At 40.2% G+C, this 18,858-nt stretch overlaps 1 protein-coding gene across 2 annotated transcripts in view; it reads left to right on the top strand.

Annotated features, from left to right (window-relative positions):
- The window catches only part of SPIDR (scaffold protein involved in DNA repair), a 341,673-nt gene that overhangs the window by 121,792 nt on the left and 201,023 nt on the right, over positions 1-18,858 (top strand). For both annotated transcript variants that reach the window (XM_054708421.1, XM_054708419.1), the window contains one exon: positions 15,385-15,598. In XM_054708421.1, the coding sequence (XP_054564396.1) occupies positions 15,385-15,598 (214 nt within the window). The remainder of the gene's footprint in view (positions 1-15,384; positions 15,599-18,858) is intronic.

Below are 18,858 nucleotides of genomic sequence, written 5' to 3'. Positions count from 1 at the left end.
TGTAGTATGAGCTCTACATTTAATTTGGCCTATGTTTGGCAATGTTTTATGCCTTTTAAAATCTTTAGTGTCTGTGGGCACATAGGGGATTTTTGACATAACATGACATGTTTTTAAAATATATATGTTTATTTAAGTTTACAAAACAAGAATGACATGGATTGAAGAAAGTTTGTTAGTTTTTTAGTTCCCAGGTCTTTATTTTTTTTTCTTTTTTTTAAATTACTTTATTGATAAGGTATCACATATTTGTCATCAACCCCCTTCCCTTCCCTTCCTAAACCCCGTTCCCTTCCCAAACCCCCCAACACGCAAGCCCCCCTCCCCCTGTTGTCCGTGATCACTGGTTAGGCTCATATGCAAGCACACAAGTCCTTTGGTTGATCTATCTCCCTTCCCCACCCTCCCCTACCTTCCCTCTGAGGTCTGACAGTCTGATCAATGCTGTTCTTGTTCTTCAGTCTATGTTGTTCATCTTTTCCCCTAGATGAGTGAGCTCATGTGATACTAGGAATATACTTATAGGAACCGAAAATGAGACAAGCAATAATAAGTTCCCAGGTCTTTAAAAAAGCCATTTAAATTTTTCTTAAGCTCTTTGATTTACCTTAATTTATTAACCTTTGCTTCAGTGGAAGGGACACTGTTAGCTCTGATTTGGCTGGAGAGGTCCTGCTGCAGTTCCTTTTCCCAGCTTCCCCTTCTGTCTCTGGACTACCTCCAGGTTCCCTCTGCCCAATAAAACCAGAAAGCCAGCACAGCGCCTGAGCTTTATTTTGTTGTTTCTTTTATAGCCGTAGCCACATTTCAGTGCAGCAGTGGTATTTAATATGACTCTGTAGTCATGGGCGAAAAGAATTCACATGACTATTCGTGGCTGAGTTATTCAAGTCAGGAAGCAAACTGTGATATTATTTTGTCTACTGTTCGAGCTGTGATTTCATGTCCTAAATAACTATAATTTCCAGGGATCGTTTTAAGTGGAAGTTAACCAAAGAGTAAAGAGTTCATACTTGACTTTCTAAATACCAGGTTATTTTATAATTTTATTGAAAATAATGATAGGACCTGAGAAATAGAGATACTAAATACCAAACTCAACTCTCTGGCTAATGTATCTGTCACACCTTAGCTGCTTTTTTCACCTTCATTCCTAGAAATAAATTATTTCTTGTGAATTTTTCTACATAAAAATTTATGAAATGAGGTTTGGTAATACAGCAGAATTAAATGATGCTTTTTCCATTTTTTTTTTTTTTACCTGAAATGAAAAATAGCTGCTGCATAGTTTTAAGATTATTTTTTAGATTGGCCTGAGGTTTAAAGGGATTTTTATTTTATTTTTTAACGTATGTGTTTTTATTGTTGAGAGTATTACAGATGTCCCCCATTTTACCCCCTTTGCCTCCATCCACCCAGCTCCCACCCACCCACCCCAGGTCTTCTTTATGTATGTTTTCTATTGTAAGTTATCCAAAAATAAGACTGCAAAGTTAGCCTGTTCCAAATGAATTATGAAGTGGGTAAAACATATTTCCTGTTGAATTCCTCATGTGGGTTGATAAATAACAATTCATTCATAGTGTTAAATTGGAACCTTATTGATGATGAAAATTATCTGTGTGTCAGAAACTCTGTTTTTGACCTTTAGAAAAGTATTGATATTGATAAGGCAGCATCGTTTTTGGCTTGCTCAACCAATTGTTGTTTTTACCTGTAGCCTGGTTCGGTTTCATACTGGCATTTGTCCATGCTATGAAATCTTGTGTATGTCATCTTAACCTTTCCACCAATCTAGTTTCCCAAACCTCTTTGGCTCATTTTTATTTTCAAAGGAGTGATAGGTTTTCCATTTGGGATTCTGTTGCCTAGAGAAAACTATTTGAAAGTACATGCCCACACTACTTTTCCTCATCTCTCAGGAAAGATCGCCAAGAGGCAGGGAGTTGACAGGCTAGGTGGCCCCGGTCTGGTAGTCCATGTAGCACAAATCTAAGAATGGGTTGTTGTTTATCCATCATACAATTTATCTTTCGTGACAGATGTGGTGGTAAACTTTTATGCTACAAAATAGCAAACTTTTTAGCCTCAAATAGGATAAGTTCTTGGATTAATAAAATGCCTGGTAAACTTGGAAGAAATGGAAGCATTGCTTCTGTATTGTTACAGTGATTTAAAGAGGAGCCTGAGACCTACTCTCACACCCCGTCCCATCCGGTGTGACTGCTTCATTTCCACCAGGGTACAGGAATCCTCCCTGACTGCTGTCTTCTTCAGCATCACGCGGCTGGAGCCCTTTCTCAAGGAGAGTACCTCCTCCTGGTTCGCCTTTTCCCATGTTCATTTTCCTTCTTGGTTCTTTGCTGTCTCTTCCTTTAGTGTGCAGCTTCCACAGCTGTTCCTTGGGCTTCTGTCCTGGCCTCTTTTTGTTCTGTGTGCCCTTCCTGGGGAATTGGGGAGCTTTGTGTCGCCTCCCCCAGCACCTCTGGGTGGTCAGGTAATTCTGTGTCCCACTGGCTTTCCTGGCCCAGCCCCAGCCACACCTGCATCTAAGCATCCTACAGGCACCTCAGGCCCAGCATGCCCCGGTACTTGCCTTCCCCTGGCCCATTAACATAGCAATCTTCTATTGGGGTTTCTTGTACATTTTTTCAATATATCTGTCACCTCAGAACTCCCATGTGCCTAGATTATTGTGTCACTCTCCATCTGGTCTCCCTGCCACTGACCTTTCCTAGTTTTTACCGTTATCTTCCGAAGAGTTAAATCTGATACTATCACTCTCCCGCTTTAAAACATTTCTGCTGACTGCGTCTTGTCCTTGGAATAAATGTTCATCACGCTTACACTCTCAAGTGTGACATTTTTGGTCTCTGTGCCTACCTGATGCGCTCTCATTTCCTACTGCTTCCTTTCTGTGCCACCTTACACGCGTGCACAGCACTGAATGCCTCCTTCCCGTGGAAAGCTGTGTCTTCCATCATACTGGGCCTAATGTAGTTTTCCTCTGTCTGTAATTGTACTTCCCATATCCTGCTGTAATTATACGAAGTATAAGTAAACAATAACTTTAAAGTGCTACAAAGATATGTAGTGCTTACCCAGCCACCCTGAGCAGTGCCTGGTAACTCAGGAAGTGTTTATGAAGTAAATAGATAAATGTCAGTGGCAAACTTTAAAATATTCATGACACTGGGGCGCAACTATGATCCTAGTCAGTAGATCAGTAGAGGTCGGTTCTGGTCCCAACGCTGCCAGAGCTGAAGGCCTACGTGGGTCACTTGATCTGTGCCTCAGTTTCTTTACTGAGGAAAGTTGGCTTTGTAAAGCTTTAGGGTATTTCTACTTTTAAAATTCTGTGTTGCTGTTTTACCTTGCCTTATATATAGTTCCCAGGTAAAATCATTCTCTGAGCATTTTTCACTTCCTAGTCCCTATCTGTGTTTTACTTTCATTTTTTCCATGGTTGGAATCCCTGATCTCTCACTGCATGCCTTTCAAGAGAGGCACTTTTTTCACGTCATCTCATTTTAATCCCTTAGCTAATTTTCCTTCTCCTTTCCCCTCTCTTCCTTATTAATGTTTGTTACAATGTTGTTGGAAGGAAATAGCACCCAAGACTAAAATTTGCAGTGCTCCTATTGACATGCATTGCTCTAATTGTAGATTTTGCCTATTTTGACTCAATTTAATATGACTTAAATTGTGAAATAGAAGTTGTTCATTAGAATATCCTTTATTAATAGTTCTACAAAGGGGGAGGGAGTAAAGGTTGATATTCGAGTAAGTATCAAAAATAACATGGCACTAGGGATAATACTGAATGCACATCAGTAAATGTATTTTTAGCTGTTTGCTACACAGATTTACAGCATTTCAATCTTTCTGTGGATATGATGTTTGATGCACGGGTACATGCAATTCTAGCCTTCTTCAAGATTGTTCAGAGCAGCGGTCGCCAACCTTTTGGACCTCACGGACCACCAGTGGTCCGCAGACCCCCGGTTGGCGACCACTGGTTTAGAGAAGGGTGAGTATGAGCCTCAAAACTCTAGAGCAGTCATTTTCAACCTTTTTCATTTTATGGCACACATAAACTAATTACTAAAATCCCGCAGCACATAAAAAAATACATATTTTGACTGATCTGACAAAAAATAGGTATACTTTTCTGATTCATTCACACTGGACAGCTATTGTTGTGTTTTTATTTTAAGACAGCCTAAGGGACAAGAGGTCAGTGCCCTGACTAAGTAGTCAGGTAGTGGATGTTTTAGAGATTCTTGTGGCACACCTGTTCAAATCACGGCTCTAGAGTACTCTTTCACAGTTAGTGATTTTTTATGATTATGTTTCTGAATTTTTTTCAACACCTTTATTTATCTTTCAGTTGATGTTATATTTATAAAAATAGAGATGTTTAAGTATTTCTGAATTTTCTCTTTAGTTAGCTATATGACCTTTTAAAAGTTGTTTTTAGTGTGATTTTTGGACACCTTTTAATCCTGTATCCTGAGCCAAAAACATGACCTACAGTGCTCTCCAATAAGGCGTTTTAAACGAGGAACATTTTGTGTGAAGAAGACTTTCCTCTTTGGGTACTCAGAGTGGAAGGGACCAATATGCATACCAGGTGGTCCTATATGCCTCACACCTTGGAAAGCCTCCTATCTCTGTCGCTTTAGGCTGTCACAACGAAGCATCACTGACTGAGTGCTTTGAACAACAGCCATTTATTTCTCACATTGCTAGTGGCTAGAATCCTGAGGTCAGGATGCCAGCATGATCCATTTCTGGAGAGAACTCTTCCTGACTTGTGGGCAGCTGCCACCCAGCCATGTGCTCACATGACCTGTTTGTGCACATGAGAAGAAAAGGATCTCTGGTGTCTATTCATATAACAACATTAATCCTCTTGCCACCATCCTTATGACCTCATTTAATGTTAGTTCCTTCCTTGGAAGCCCCATCTCTAAACACAGCTACACTGGAGTTTAGGGCTTCAATATATGAATTTTGGGGACACATACATTTAGTCTATCACATTCTACCCCTGGCCCAAAATTCAAGTCTTTCTCACATTCTGACTACATTCATTCCATCACAACAGCCTCAGAAGTCAGAAATACTTCTGGCATCAACTCTAAAGTGTAAATTTCAAAATCTTCTCTAAATACCATCAAAATCAGGTATTGGTGAGACTCCAGGTACTATTCATCCTGTGGCAAAATTTCTCAACAGCTGCGAGCCCAAACCAGACAAATTAAATGCTTCCAAATACAATGCTGGGACAGATACTGAATAGACATTCCCATTGCAAAAGGAAGAAATAGAAAGGAAGGGATGAGGAATCTCAAGCAAGCCCAAAAACTACCAAAGCAAATGTCCTTGTATTAGGAGGCTCAAGAAAAGTCCTGTTTGGTTCCATGCTCTGCGCTCCAGGTCCACCAGGGGTGGCACTGTCAACCCCATGGCTCCTCTGGGCCTCTCCCCCTTCTGTCTGTGTGCAGAGGCTCAAACCCTGAGGCAGAGGAGGGCTCTTTTGGCTCACCAAAACCATGAGGTGGCCCCATCCTTTGAAACCCAGGAGAAATATTCAGCCCTGCCCCCTGGACCTGTGGGGAGAGTGGCAGCCCTGATGACCTCTGAAGTAATTTTCTGTGGGGTCACTCTTCCCTTTTTGAAGAATGATGCTTTCATCATCCCTGTAGAATGTCAGAAGTCCAACAGGTCTCCTTCAATTCAAACCGGCAATGCTGCCCTAGCCAGTCTGGCTTAGTGGATGGAGTGTCAGCCTGCGGACTGAAGGGTCCTGGGTTCGATTCCGGTCATGGGCATGTACCTCAGCTGCAGGCTTCTCCTGGGCACGTGCACTCTATGTGTTTCTCATAATTACATCAATATTTCTCTCTGTCTTTCCCTCTCCCACTCTCTCTCAAATTAAATGGAAGAATGTCCTCGGGTAAGAATTAAAAAAACAAAGAAACACAAATTAGCAGTGCTTCTGCTTATATAATCCCATAATCTCTTTATTGAGTGATAGTTTAGCCCATACCCTTGGCATTCTCTTCCCAACATGCTTTCTCATTTTTTGCAACATGGACTGGCTCTTGAAGTTCTGCTTCCTTCTTTCTTCAAGTCATCTCTCTCCTCTTGTATTTTACTTTAAGAAGTTAGGAGGGCCCAGCCAGTGGTTGAGTGTCGACCTGTAGCACATACCCAGGTTGCGGGCTCGATCCCCAATGTGAGGCCAGCAGGAGGCAGCTGATCAATGATTCACTCTCATCATTGATGTTTCTCTCTTTCTCTCCCTTCTTCTCTGAAATCAATAAAAATATTTTTTTTAACAAGTTAGATTGAGAAATCTCTGCTGAATATCTAGTCTCATGGCTCACAAGTTCTATCTTCTACAAAACACAAGTCAGCCAAGTTCCTTGCCACAGTGCAACACAATTTGCTGTCTTAGTCGGTTTGGGCTGCTATAACAAAATACCATAGGCTGGTATTTTGTGGCTTGAACAACAGCTATTTATTTCTTATGATTATGGAGGCAGCAAAGTAAGTACAAGGTGCCAGTTGATTCAGTTCCTGGTGAGCACCAACTTTCTGGTTTATAGACAACTCCCTCCTAACTGTATCCTAACAGGAGTGTCGTTCTTTAAGAACGCCCACCTCCAGATACTGTCACCTTGGGGATTAAGGCCTCAACATATTAAATTTTGGGGACACAAACAATTAGTCCATAGTAATTGCCTTTACTCCAGTGTCCAATAACCTGTTCTTCATTTCCATTTGATACTGCTTCAGAATCACCTTGAATGTCCATATTTCTGGAATGCATCTTAAAATTCCATCCTCTACCCACTACCCAGTTCCAAAGCTGCATCCATAGTTTTAGGTATTTATTACAGCAACACCCCACTTCATGGTACCAAAATCTTAGTTAGCTCACACTACCATAACAAAATACAGTAGGCTAGGTGACTTAAACCACAGACATTTATTTTCTCACAATTCTAGAGTCTGGAACCCCAAGATCAGGGTGCCACAATGACTGATGTCTAGCGCAAGCTCTCCTTCTGGCTTCTAGGCAATAACCTTCTGGCTGTGTCTTTCCTCTGTGCTCAGCAGAGAGAGAGGGGGGTCTCTGGTATCTGTTATAAGGACACTAACCTTATCAGATCAGGCCACACCCTTATGACCTTATTCAGCCTAAATTTCCTGGAGGCCCTATCTCTAAATATAGTCACACTGAGGGTTTGAGCTTCAACATATGATTTTGAGGGTACACAAACAATCCAGAATACCCATTCTTGTCTGGTTTTATATAAACTTTGTCTTTCTGGTGCCTTTGTATGTTTTCCTTACTTGAAGTTCTTAAAACAGGGGACCTTCTAGTGCCATTTACCCTTTACAAAGCAGGAAGGCCACCCTCCAGAATATTTCACAGTGACACGCCTGGTCATAGCACTGATACTGATCCCAGGTAGCTAGCATGTGGCACTAATTTCTAATTGTTCTCATTTCTGTGGACTATGATAAACATTCCTGGTCAGTATTGTCTAGTCCTTTTTTATTTTTAAGGGTTGGGTTTCAAATTTTTGTTTCATGCTTAGAATTATTGTGGCTTTTGGCAAAGAATATTTTAAACTGGGTGAAAGGCAAGAAAAAATGTGGATTCAAGAAGTGAAAGCATAATTGTTTACAGTTCAGTAAGCAGTTGTGGTTAAGAAATGTGTCTGCTCATCATTACCAGATGACTTAAAATTTTATGGGGGAGCATACGTTTTAAACAAAAAGTAATTATGCTTTTTACAGGGTAAAGAAGTGAATTCTTCATAATTTAGTTTTTATGTGTTATAATCTAGACCTATAGTTAGAGCTTTATGAATTTTATTGTGAAATTATCTATGAAATGAATTTAATGGCAGCTTAAAAAAATTTACTCAGAAACTAAAATTTTGATTTACCAAGCATTAATAATAATGCAATAATATAATTAATGAAACTCACTTATTGAATATTCACTGGAACATAAGAGGGAAATTTGCCAGGTTTTTGGGAATATTGATAAAACTAGGCTTAGTTGTAACTTCTCAAAAAGAAAAGATAGTATAGATATCCTATATAATAAAAGGCTAATATGCAAATTGACCGAACAGTGGAACAACTGGTCGTTATGACGTGCACTGACCAGCAGGGTGCAGACGCACAACACAGGTGGTCAGTGTGCTCCCACAGGGGAGCACCGCTCAGTCAGAAGCCAGGCTCATGGCTGGCAAGTGCAGAGGTGGTGACAGGCACTAAGGATGTCTGACTGACGACTTAGGCCCGTGAGGAGTGGGCCTAGACTATTAGTCAGACATCCCCCGAGGGCTCCCAGATTGCAAGAGAGCACAGGCTGGGCTGAGGGGCCCCCCTCCCCAAGTGCATGAATTTCGTGCACCGGGCCTCTAGTGTACAAATATATACAATTCACCTTTCAGTGCATGTTAAAAAACAGTTATACAGCCTTGACCTGTTTGGCTCAGTGGATAGAGCGTCAGCCTGCAGACTGAAAGTCCCAGGTTTGATTCCGGTCAAGGACATGTACCTTGGTTGCGGGCACATCCCCAGTGGGAGGTGTGCAGGAGGCAGCTGATTGATATTTCTCTCTCATTAATGTTTCTAACTCTCTATCCCTCTACCTTCCTCTCTGTAAAAATTCAATAAAAATATATTTTAAAGAAACAGTTATACAAATGGTGAATAGATAAAACCTCACTTGGATTTGATTTAGGAATGTATTGTTTGTTTGTTTTTTTTGGAGCATCAGGTGACTCACATTTAAATTGCATTCTCTGAGCACTTAATGATTTGGCCTGAATGAGAGAAAACAGTACCAGTAAGAACATACATTTTAAAGTAAGACAATGGATTAGCTTTTTGGGATATCTGTGAAGATAAAGAGAGATACAGTAATAATATAGAGGGAAAATCCCAAATTGCTATGTGATCAATATTTGGATAATTAAATGGATCAACCTAACGTTAGTACAACAGTATGTTATGAAAAGTTTCTCTCCGCTATATCTCTCCCCACATACTAATTTGGTTCACTTGGTACTTTCCTGTACAGCTTTCATTCATTTCTTGTATTGTATTTTTTGTGTAAGTATTCATGAAATTTTTCCTCACACTATACATTAATTCAGCAACATAATTCGACACTTAGGAGGATTTCAGTTGACATATATATGATTGGACCTTAGCTACCTATATATTTAAAATAAGTTATTTAACCCAGCAGTTACAAATATATTTTGTTTTTACATCATTTACTCAGTTCTTTTGTGGCTGCTTAGTCATTTAAAACCAAAGACATTTTAAGAGCAGTTAACTGATAATAATAGAGCCTATCTAATAAAAGAGTAATATGCAAATTAACCATCACTCTGCTACGCACACAAGCCACGCCCACCAGCCAATCAGGAGCGAATATGCAAATAAACCCAACCAAGATGGCTACGGCCACAGAGAGCAGGAGGGAGGCTTGGGTTTCCCCGGCAATGGAGGAAACCAAGCTTTCAGCCTGCACTTGCCAGCCTAGGCCTCCACTCAAGGCTACAAAGTTTCAATGATAGAAGATACATAAATCCAAACAGAAATGGCGGCAGCCACGGAGCTGGAAAGAGCAGGAGGCTAGGGTTGCCTCCGGCAATGGAGGAAGCCAAGCTTTCCACACACCCTGGCTAGCCCAGGCCTCCGCTTAAGGCTACAAAGTTTCAATTATAGAAGATACAAAAATCTCAACAGAAATGGCTGCCACCACTGACCTAGCAGAAGGCTTGGCTCCGCTCCAGGCTACAAAGTTTCAATTGTAGAAGATAAATTAATCCCAGATACCAGGGCCTCTGCTTGGGTCGCTGGGGGGGGGGGGGGGGGGTGGGGCCGGCCTGCAAACCACCACAGGCCCCTCGCCCAGGCTGCCCCATGCTCCAAGGGAACCTCCACCCTGATCGGGGATATCCTTCAGGGCAAACCAGCCAGTCCCCACCCCTGCACCAGGCCTCTATCCTATCTAATAAAAGAGTAATTGCAGATTGACCATCACTCCAACACACAATATAGCTGCCCCCATGTGGTCAAAGATCCTGCCCCCATGTGGACACAAGATGGCCACCACAAGATGGCCAGCAGGGGAGGGCAGTTGTGGGCGATCAGGCCAGCAGGGGAGGGCAGTTGGGGGCAATCAAGCCTGCAGGGGAGGCCAGTTAGAGGTGACCAGGCCTGCAGGGGATGGCAGTTAGGGGAAAACAGGCTTGCAGGGGAGCAGTTAGACATCACTCAGGCTGGCAGGGGAGTGGTTAGGGGGTGATCAGGCTGGCAGGCAGAAGCAGTTAGGGGCAATCAGAAAGGCAGGCAGGCGAGCAGTTGGGAGCCAGCAGTCCTGGATTGTGAGAGGGATGTCCGACTGCCCTAAATGGGCAGTGGGACATCCCTTGAGGGGTCCCAGATTGGAGAGGGTGCAGGCTGGGCTGAGGGACACCCCCCCCCCACCCCCGTGCATGAATTTCGTGCACCGGGCCTCTAGTCATTCATATATACATTAATTCAGCAACAAGTTAAATATTGTCCAATTTGTTGGTATATTGTTGTCCGTAATATTTTCTTAAGATCTTTTGTATTTCTTTGATGTCAGTTGTTACTTCTTCTCTTTCATTTCTGATTTGGTTTTTTTGGGTCCTCTTTCTTGATGAGTGTGTTTAAAGGTTTGTCAGTCTTGTTTATCTTTTCAAAGAACCATTATCAGATATGTCATTGAATATTCTCTCCCATTCAGTGAGTTGTCTTTTCATTTTGTTGATGGTTTTCTTTGCTGTGCAAAAACTTTTTAGTTTGATATAATCCCATTTGTTTATTTTTATTTTCTTTCCCTTGCTTGAGGTGATATATCAGAAAAAATATTCCTGCAAGAAATGTTCAAGTGATTTTACTGCCTGTGTTTTCTTCTAGGATTTTTATGCTTTCGAGTCAGACATTTAAATCTTTAATTCATTTTGAGTTTATTCTTTTTTTTTTTTTTTAAATATATATATTTTATTGATTCTTCACAGAGAGGAAGGGAGAGGGATAGAGATAGAAACATCGATGAGAGAGAGACATCGATCAGCTGCCTCCTGCACACCCCCCACCGGGGGATGTGCCCGCAACCAATGCACATGCCCTTGGACCGGAATCGAACCTGGGACCCTCCAGTCCGCAGACCGACGCTCTATCCACTGAGCCAAACCGGTTTAGGCTTGAGTTTATTCTTGTGTGTGGTGTTTTTTTTTTTCTTTTCTTTTTATTTATTTTTTAACTTTGAGACTTTAACTAGCCTCTTTCTGGGGTACCCAGGCCTGCTTCACTCATTTATGTTGCCTGCTTGTTCCCTGCAGGCATTTGAATTCAGGAGGTGGAGTGATCTAGTTTCATATTTTTGCATGTATCTGTCCAATTTTTCTAACACCATTTATTGAATCAACAAGCTTCACCTCATTTTATGATTTTGCCTCCTTTTTCAAATATTAATTGGCTGTAAAAGTGTATGTTTATTTCTGGGCTCTCTGTTCCATTCCATTGATCTGTATATCTGTTTTATACCAGTTACATGCTGGTTTGCCTACTATGGCCTTGTAGTACAGTTTGATATCGCATAGTGTGATTCCTTCCACTTTGTTCTTTTTTTTTTCCAAGATTGCTGTGACTATACGGGGTCTTTTGTGGTTCCATATAAATGTTTGTAATATTTGTTCTACTTCTATGAAACACACAGTTGGTATCTTAATATGAATTGCACTGAATCTATAGATTGCTTTGGGTAGTATAGACATTTTAATGATGTTAATTTTTCCTATCTGTGAATACAGTATGTGCTTCCACTTATTGTATCTTCCTCAATATGTTTCTTTAGTGTCTTATAATTTTCTGAATACAGGGCTTTTTCATCCTTAGTTAAATTTACCCCATGTCTTTTGATTGGAACATTTAAGCAATTTACATTTAAAATGATTATTGCTAGGTATGAATTTTTTTAAAATATATTTTAAGAGAAAAGGAGAGGGTGAGAGAGATAGAAACATCAGTAGTGAGAGAGAATCATTGATCAGCTGCCTCCTGCATGCTCCACACTGGGGATCCAACCCACAAAGGGTATGTGCCCTGACTGAGAATTGAACTGTGTCCTCCTGACTCACAGGTTGATGCTCAGCCACTAAGCCACACCCCAGCTGAGCAATAGGTGTATATTTATTGCCATTTTATTCTTTTAACTATGTTCCTCTGGTTCTTTTCTTCTTCTTCTCTTTTTTTGTCATCCTCACCAATGATATTTTTTCCATTGAGTTTTAGAAAGAATGGAAAGGAGGGGGAGAGACACATTAATTGGTTGCTTCCTCACACTCCCCAACCTGGGGCCGGGATTGAGCCTGCAACCGAAGTATGTCCCCTTGACCAAAATTGAACCTGTGACCCTTGAGTTCGTGGGCCAATACTCTAACCACTGAGCAAACCAGCTAGGGCTTCTTCTACTTCTTTCTTTTTTTTTTTTTTCTTCTACTTCTTAAAGCAGCCCTTTAACATTTCTTATAATGGTTTGGTGGTAACAGACTTCTTTATCTTTTCTTTTCTGGGAAGCTCTTTATTTCTCCTTCAATTTTAAATGATAGTCTTGCTTGCTAAGTAGTTTTGGTTGTACCAGGTAGGTTCTTCCTTTCCATCACTTTAAATATTTCATGCCAACCCCTTCTGGCCTGAAATGTTTCTGTTAAGAAATCAACTGACAGACTTATGGGAGCTCCCTTTTAGGTAACTAATTCTCTTTAATATTTGCCACTTTAATTATGATGTGTCTTGTTGTGGGCCTGTTTGGTTCCATTGTATTTGGGACTCTGTGATTCTTGGACTTCTCTGTCTTTTTTTCTTCACTAAATTAGGGACCTTTTCTGTCCTTATTTTCTCAAATACGTTTTTGATCCCTTGCTCTCCTTTTTATGGTATTCCTATGATGCAGATGTTTTTACACTGCATGTTGTGCCAAAGTTCCCTTTAACTATCGTCATTAAAAAAAAAAATTTTTTTTTGCTCTGTTTAGTTGTTTTTTATCCCTTGTCTTCTAAATAATTGATTTGATCCTCTGCTTTATTCTACCAAGTGTTTATTCCTTCCAGTGTGTTCTTCATTTTAGATATGTATTATTTATTTCTGACTCTCCTTTTTTAGGGTTTCTTTGTCTTCTTTTTTGCTGCTGAGTTAAACATTCTTGTAATCATTACTTTGAACTATATGTCTGATAAATTGCTTGCCTTCATTTCATTTAACTCTTTCTGGAGATTTCTCTATTCTTTCATTTGTAGCCTGTTTCATTTTTTGTCCCCATTTTGGCTGCCTCTTTGTGTTTATTTCTATGTATTTGATAGATCCGCTGTGATGCCGAGTTTTTGTGGGATTTCCTTATTTAGTAGGGTTCCATTTTGCAGTCTCATTGATCACCTGAGCTGGGTGCTCCAGAAATGTCCCTTGTGTGGATTATGTGGGCCCCCCTGTTGTAATTGAGTCTTGAGTACTATTGGGTCATTCGTGCATGGAATTGACCCTCAGGTTGACTGACTGTGAGGCTGCATCCTGACCACTTCATGCGGACAGCTACGCAGGTGTTGACCCCACAAAGCGGAATTCACCTCAGTGGGGTTTGTTGCCTGCTGAGATCTCTCTTTGGATCTGCTGCTTGTGAAGCTTATTGGATCCTGCTCTGATGTCTGAATCTTGCCACTGGGTGTGTTGGTTCTCGGCTGCCTGGGTGGGACTGTGGTGGAGGCCAGTATAAGATGCTGCCTATGACGGGCTCCTGGCAACTCGTTTGGAACAGTCTCGATGGGGCTTCTTCTGTGAATCCTTTATTATAAGACTTTTGTTCAGCAATCTTCAGCTGGTTATTCAGAATGAGTGTTCTCTAATTTAGTTGTAATTCCTGTTTGGTCCTGGGGAGGAGGCAAGTGTAGCTTTCACCTCTTCCATTGCCATTTTGGATCTCTAATTCACTTCTTTAAATTAAAAAACAGAGTAATAGAAAAACATAAGTGTATTTACCACAAAGAATTAATAACTCATTTTAATATTTTCATATTTTTGATTTACATATTTTATAACAGAAACAATATGACAGATAAGTTGGAAATCTTCTGAGTTTCCTTCCCTAATCACATTCCTCTTTCTCTCTCTTTAGAATCAGTGGTTATCATGAGTTTTCTATGTATCCTACTAGTCCATATTTATGTACTTTTATTATACATGTATTCTAACAATACAGGGTAGGGCAAAAGTAGATTACGGTTATTTGTCTAGAAAACAATACAAAATTAATAAATAATAATACAATAATAAATTCTGTGTTTCATGTACTCCCAACTGTAAACCTACTTTTGCCCCACCTTGTATGGGTTTCTGTGTTTTAAAAAAATGACATCATAAGTGTCATACTCTACATATCTTGTGTCCCCATCTTCTTTTTGAGATCTCGCTATGCTGATACATACAGCTCTGGTTCACTTACATTAACTTCTGTACAGTGTTCTGTTGTATGAACACACAACAGTTTATCCTCCTCCTATTGATAAGTGCTGGGTCCAGTTTTCTGCTCTTACAAACAATGCTGAGATGTGCTTCCTTGTTTAGGTCTCCTGGTGCATGTGACAACTTTCTGAATATATATCTAGGATTTCTGAGTTATAGGCTATGCACACTGTCAACTTCATTTATCTCATTTAATCTTTAAAAATATTAATTGAGGCTATTGGCATGATTCCCATTTTACACATGAGAAAACTGAGGTGTTGAAATGCTATATAACTTGTCTAGCTGAATAATACGCCTAGTACCTGAATCCAAATTAGAATTTCACCCCATTAAATCCAGACCCCTAACACCTAGCATTCCATATGCATTTGCCACTTTTAACCTTTATGATCATCAAAACAGTTGCCGCCAACCAGTCATACTGCATCATTTGAAAGTAGAAAATCAAAGCAGGTAATGAGGGAGTACATAAGAAAGAAGGATCAATGAGGTGCCCATACTTCCTTTGATGTGTGAAATAGTGGGTCTGTGTTTTCCGTATGCATAAGACTGTTTCTTATGATAGAAATCTATACTTTATATTTCTTAAATGCATCATGCAGGCTGTTTTGGACTTTAAAAAAAGAGGAGCATGTTAGAGTCTGTTTTTATTCTGCAAAGTGTACAGAACATTTTTTCCAGGGGAAGAAAAGTATCTGAGAGTGATTCTTTTGTTCATGTCCCTTTATTCATACTTGAACCATGTCTTTTAGACTTTATTTTTTCTTTTGCTTTTTCTTTCCCTTCCAGGTAGCAGATCTGGTGTGTTAATTGTGAAAATTCTAGAGCTGCATGAAGAATGCACCATCCAAGTTGCCATGTGTGAGCAGTTAGTGGGACTGCAGGCTGATGGCTCTTCTCCAGGTGAAGCCTCTGGGACTGGCCTGAAGGTTCTCTTCACCAAGGAGACTGCACACTATCTCAGGGGGCAGCCCCAGGACATCATCCACATCTACCCTCCCTGGTGAGTGCCAAGAACTGACTCCCGGAGTCACCAACTGTGAGTTTGTCTCTAAAGCATTTGTCTCAATAATGTTATCAGGAACATTTTTGTCGCTTTATTAAAGAGACATGCCAGGGGAAGGAGCCAGGAATTTATGTAATAGGAGCACTGATTTGTCTCTGATGGCTTGTTTGTAGGGTTTAATCTGAAGAGCTTAAATGGTCACTAATGGATTAGAAAAATTATTTTTAGGATACCATTTTTGCTCTCTTCTGCATGGAATATTAATTTTTTACCACAAAAAGAAGAAAATATTGCTATTTTGAGGGAAAGATTCAGCAGCCTCATTTAAAAAACTATTAACTTTATCACCAATTTTTAAAGTTTCTTTCATCTTTTTATTGTGTCTGTAGCAAGTGATCATGAGTCTCTAGTTAAATTCTTCTATTAAGGCTGAAGATATCAGAGGATAACTTGCTTTATTTTATTATTTTAATTTTAATACATTTTTATTGAACATTGTAAGATATATGCAGGGCCTTACGCAGAGCATAAATATACATTTCAAGGAATAATCACAAAGTGAATAGTAATTCCTATCCAGTCAAGAAGTAGACTGCAGTTTGTACCTGCGACCACCCTATCCCCTTCCATTTCCTCCCTCCCCCAGCTCCTCCAGGTGACCATGATTCTGACTTCTGATGCGTAGACTCCTTTGAATGTTTGAGAACTTTATATTGATAGAATCATACAGTAGTCATACAATGTGCATTCGCTTTCATTGGACTACTTTCTCTTAATATTATGCTTGTGAGATTCATCAATTTTGTTGCATGTTGCTATATGTTCATTTCCATTGCTATATAGTTTTACATTATATTAGTTTATGCAATTAATTCATCTGTTCTTCTGTTGGCATAGCTAGAATATTGTGGTCAGTGCTGTAATGACCAACTGTCATCCTGTGTAGCTTACTCAAGAATACAGCACTATTAATTCTCTTCTCCGAAATTCCCCATCTTCCTACATTCATGCATCATTTTTCTATCATTTAAAATTTTTTAAAAAATTTTTTCTTGACCATATGTCCTCTTCCTCTTGGTATAGTCTGCTTCTTTACTTATAACAACATGCCTCGGGGTGTTGTTGAAACACTGGGTCCAAATGGTCCCCTCCTTCCTTTCCTGAGCCCATTTCATTCAGGCTTTCGGCCCGCACTCCCATCTCACTCCCCGTTGTCCACATTGCTTCTCCAGTGCTCTTTTGTGAGAGCCGTGTTTCCTTTTGCAGTGCTTGCTCCTGGTTTGTTTCCCTGTTTCCCCTGCGCTCCTCCTCATACCTTCCCTGGCTTCTCAGCACTGAACTGCTGCCAGGCTCAGTCCTAGACCTCTTTTCTACTCACCTCACCACCTTGGTGATTGCATCTCTTCCTATCCATGGAACCTCCTAACAGCTCCACTTCCAAATCCATACAAAGTCCAGCATTTCTTTTTACTTCTAGGCCGTGATCCTTTCCAGGTAATCACTTTTTGGGGGATTAGTGCAATAGTCCCTTAAATGTTCCTTCTGCCTCTTTCCTTACCCTCTGTCTCTTTCTGATCAAGATGACTAGAGGAGCAAAGCTATGAATATGTGAGCCATCATACTGGTTTTTGGCTTCACACTCCACCTCATGAAGAGTCAAAGCCCCTCCTGAGCTCTGGAATCTCATCTCCTGTTCCTCTCAGCTTCCCCAGTTCCATTTTGGTCACCCTGGACTCCACTCTGCTCCTCAAATTCCATGCCACTCTCTACTCTTACTTTGGGGCCTGGGTTTTTGCTGCTCCTTGTGCTGGGATGCTTTGTCCTACCACCTCCACTTGACTGCATGGGTTGCTATTTTCTTAAAACTTCTAGGCATTTACTCAGCTGCCACCTTCTAAAGAGGCCCTGGGTCACATAGCTAATGTTGGAATCTACCCTCTTCTACAGCCTTTATTCTCCTTTCCTCCTTTTTTTTTTTTCCACAATCACACATATTACAGTTTACCACTTTTTATTTGCTCATTTGCTTATTGTGTGTCTCCTGCTGCTAGATTTTTAACTGTCTCCTTTACTTCTTAGGGCCTGAAGGCACTCAACAGAACTTTGATGTGGAATGAATGAGCAGTTTTCTCCTTGTCCTAACCGTGCTTCTCCCATCCAGGATCTTGTTACTATAATTCCTTGTGTTCTTTCAGCTGCTTTATTCAACTCTTGAAAGTTATTGGAAGTCCTTACTGGAAATTTATGGTTAAATCCAGTGATATTGGCAGTATTTGATTTTGCAGTGTGTCCTAGTTTCATCTTCTTTATCAACATACAACAATTGTTTATGATTTAGTTTATTCTATCTCAGTAAAAAATGTGTATTCAAGCTATGTTGAATTTTTTACTGTGAGAACTCAAGCATGGTTATCTTGGGAACTATCTTTAAAAACATTGCAGGGGGGAGGTTATATCTTTTCTTTAAATAAGCAGGTAAAGTTGAACTTTTAGAATTATTATGTAGGTCCCTATAGCTTCATAATTCCTCTAGATAATCTAAGATCGATAGTCCAAGGGAAGAAAGGTCAATAGTCCCCCAATAGGTATTTTTTAGAAAATGAAATACAAATGGTTCTAAACACAGGGAAAGATATATAAATCCATATGATAGTAAAAGAATTGCAAATTAAGATGATAAATACCATTTTTCAGTTTTCAGTTTGCTCAATATCAATACAGAGGGTTGGTAAAGGAGGGAAACAGGGACTTAATGCACTGTTAGTGGGAATGTAAACTGGTGCCACATGACAGTGTGTGCTAAAACTCAAGAGACATCCTCTGACCCAACTACATATATTTATAGAAATTTATCTTATAGCTCTTCCTCACAAATATAGAAAACGATGTATCCACTGCGTTGAAGTAACCTTTATGTCCCTCCCAACAGGCTGATTGACTAATAATGGTATCTCTGCATTAGAAGTCAATGAAAATAATGTAGCAACTACTTACATACTAATATACTCTTACGAAATGATCTCCAAGACATATTTCTAAAATAGGAAAGCATGATACAGAGTGTCAGAGTTAGCCTCCTGGAGGTGGAGATTCTCTAAGCTTTGAAGGCTAAGTTGAAAAGAACCATGAAGGGACTGTAAAGGCATTTGAAATAGAGGAGACAGAATGAGCAAAGACCAAGAAGCCGGCAGGGCCTGATGAAGGGTGTATGCTGGGATGTATGGACGGAGTGGAAATTCTGCACCAGGAGCAGCAGC

Source organism: Eptesicus fuscus, chromosome 19, assembly GCF_027574615.1.
Source record: "Eptesicus fuscus isolate TK198812 chromosome 19, DD_ASM_mEF_20220401, whole genome shotgun sequence".
NCBI lineage: Eukaryota > Metazoa > Chordata > Mammalia > Chiroptera > Vespertilionidae > Eptesicus > Eptesicus fuscus.
The sequence above is the reverse complement of the archived record's forward strand: the minus strand, read 5'-3'. Positions and strand labels throughout refer to the sequence as shown.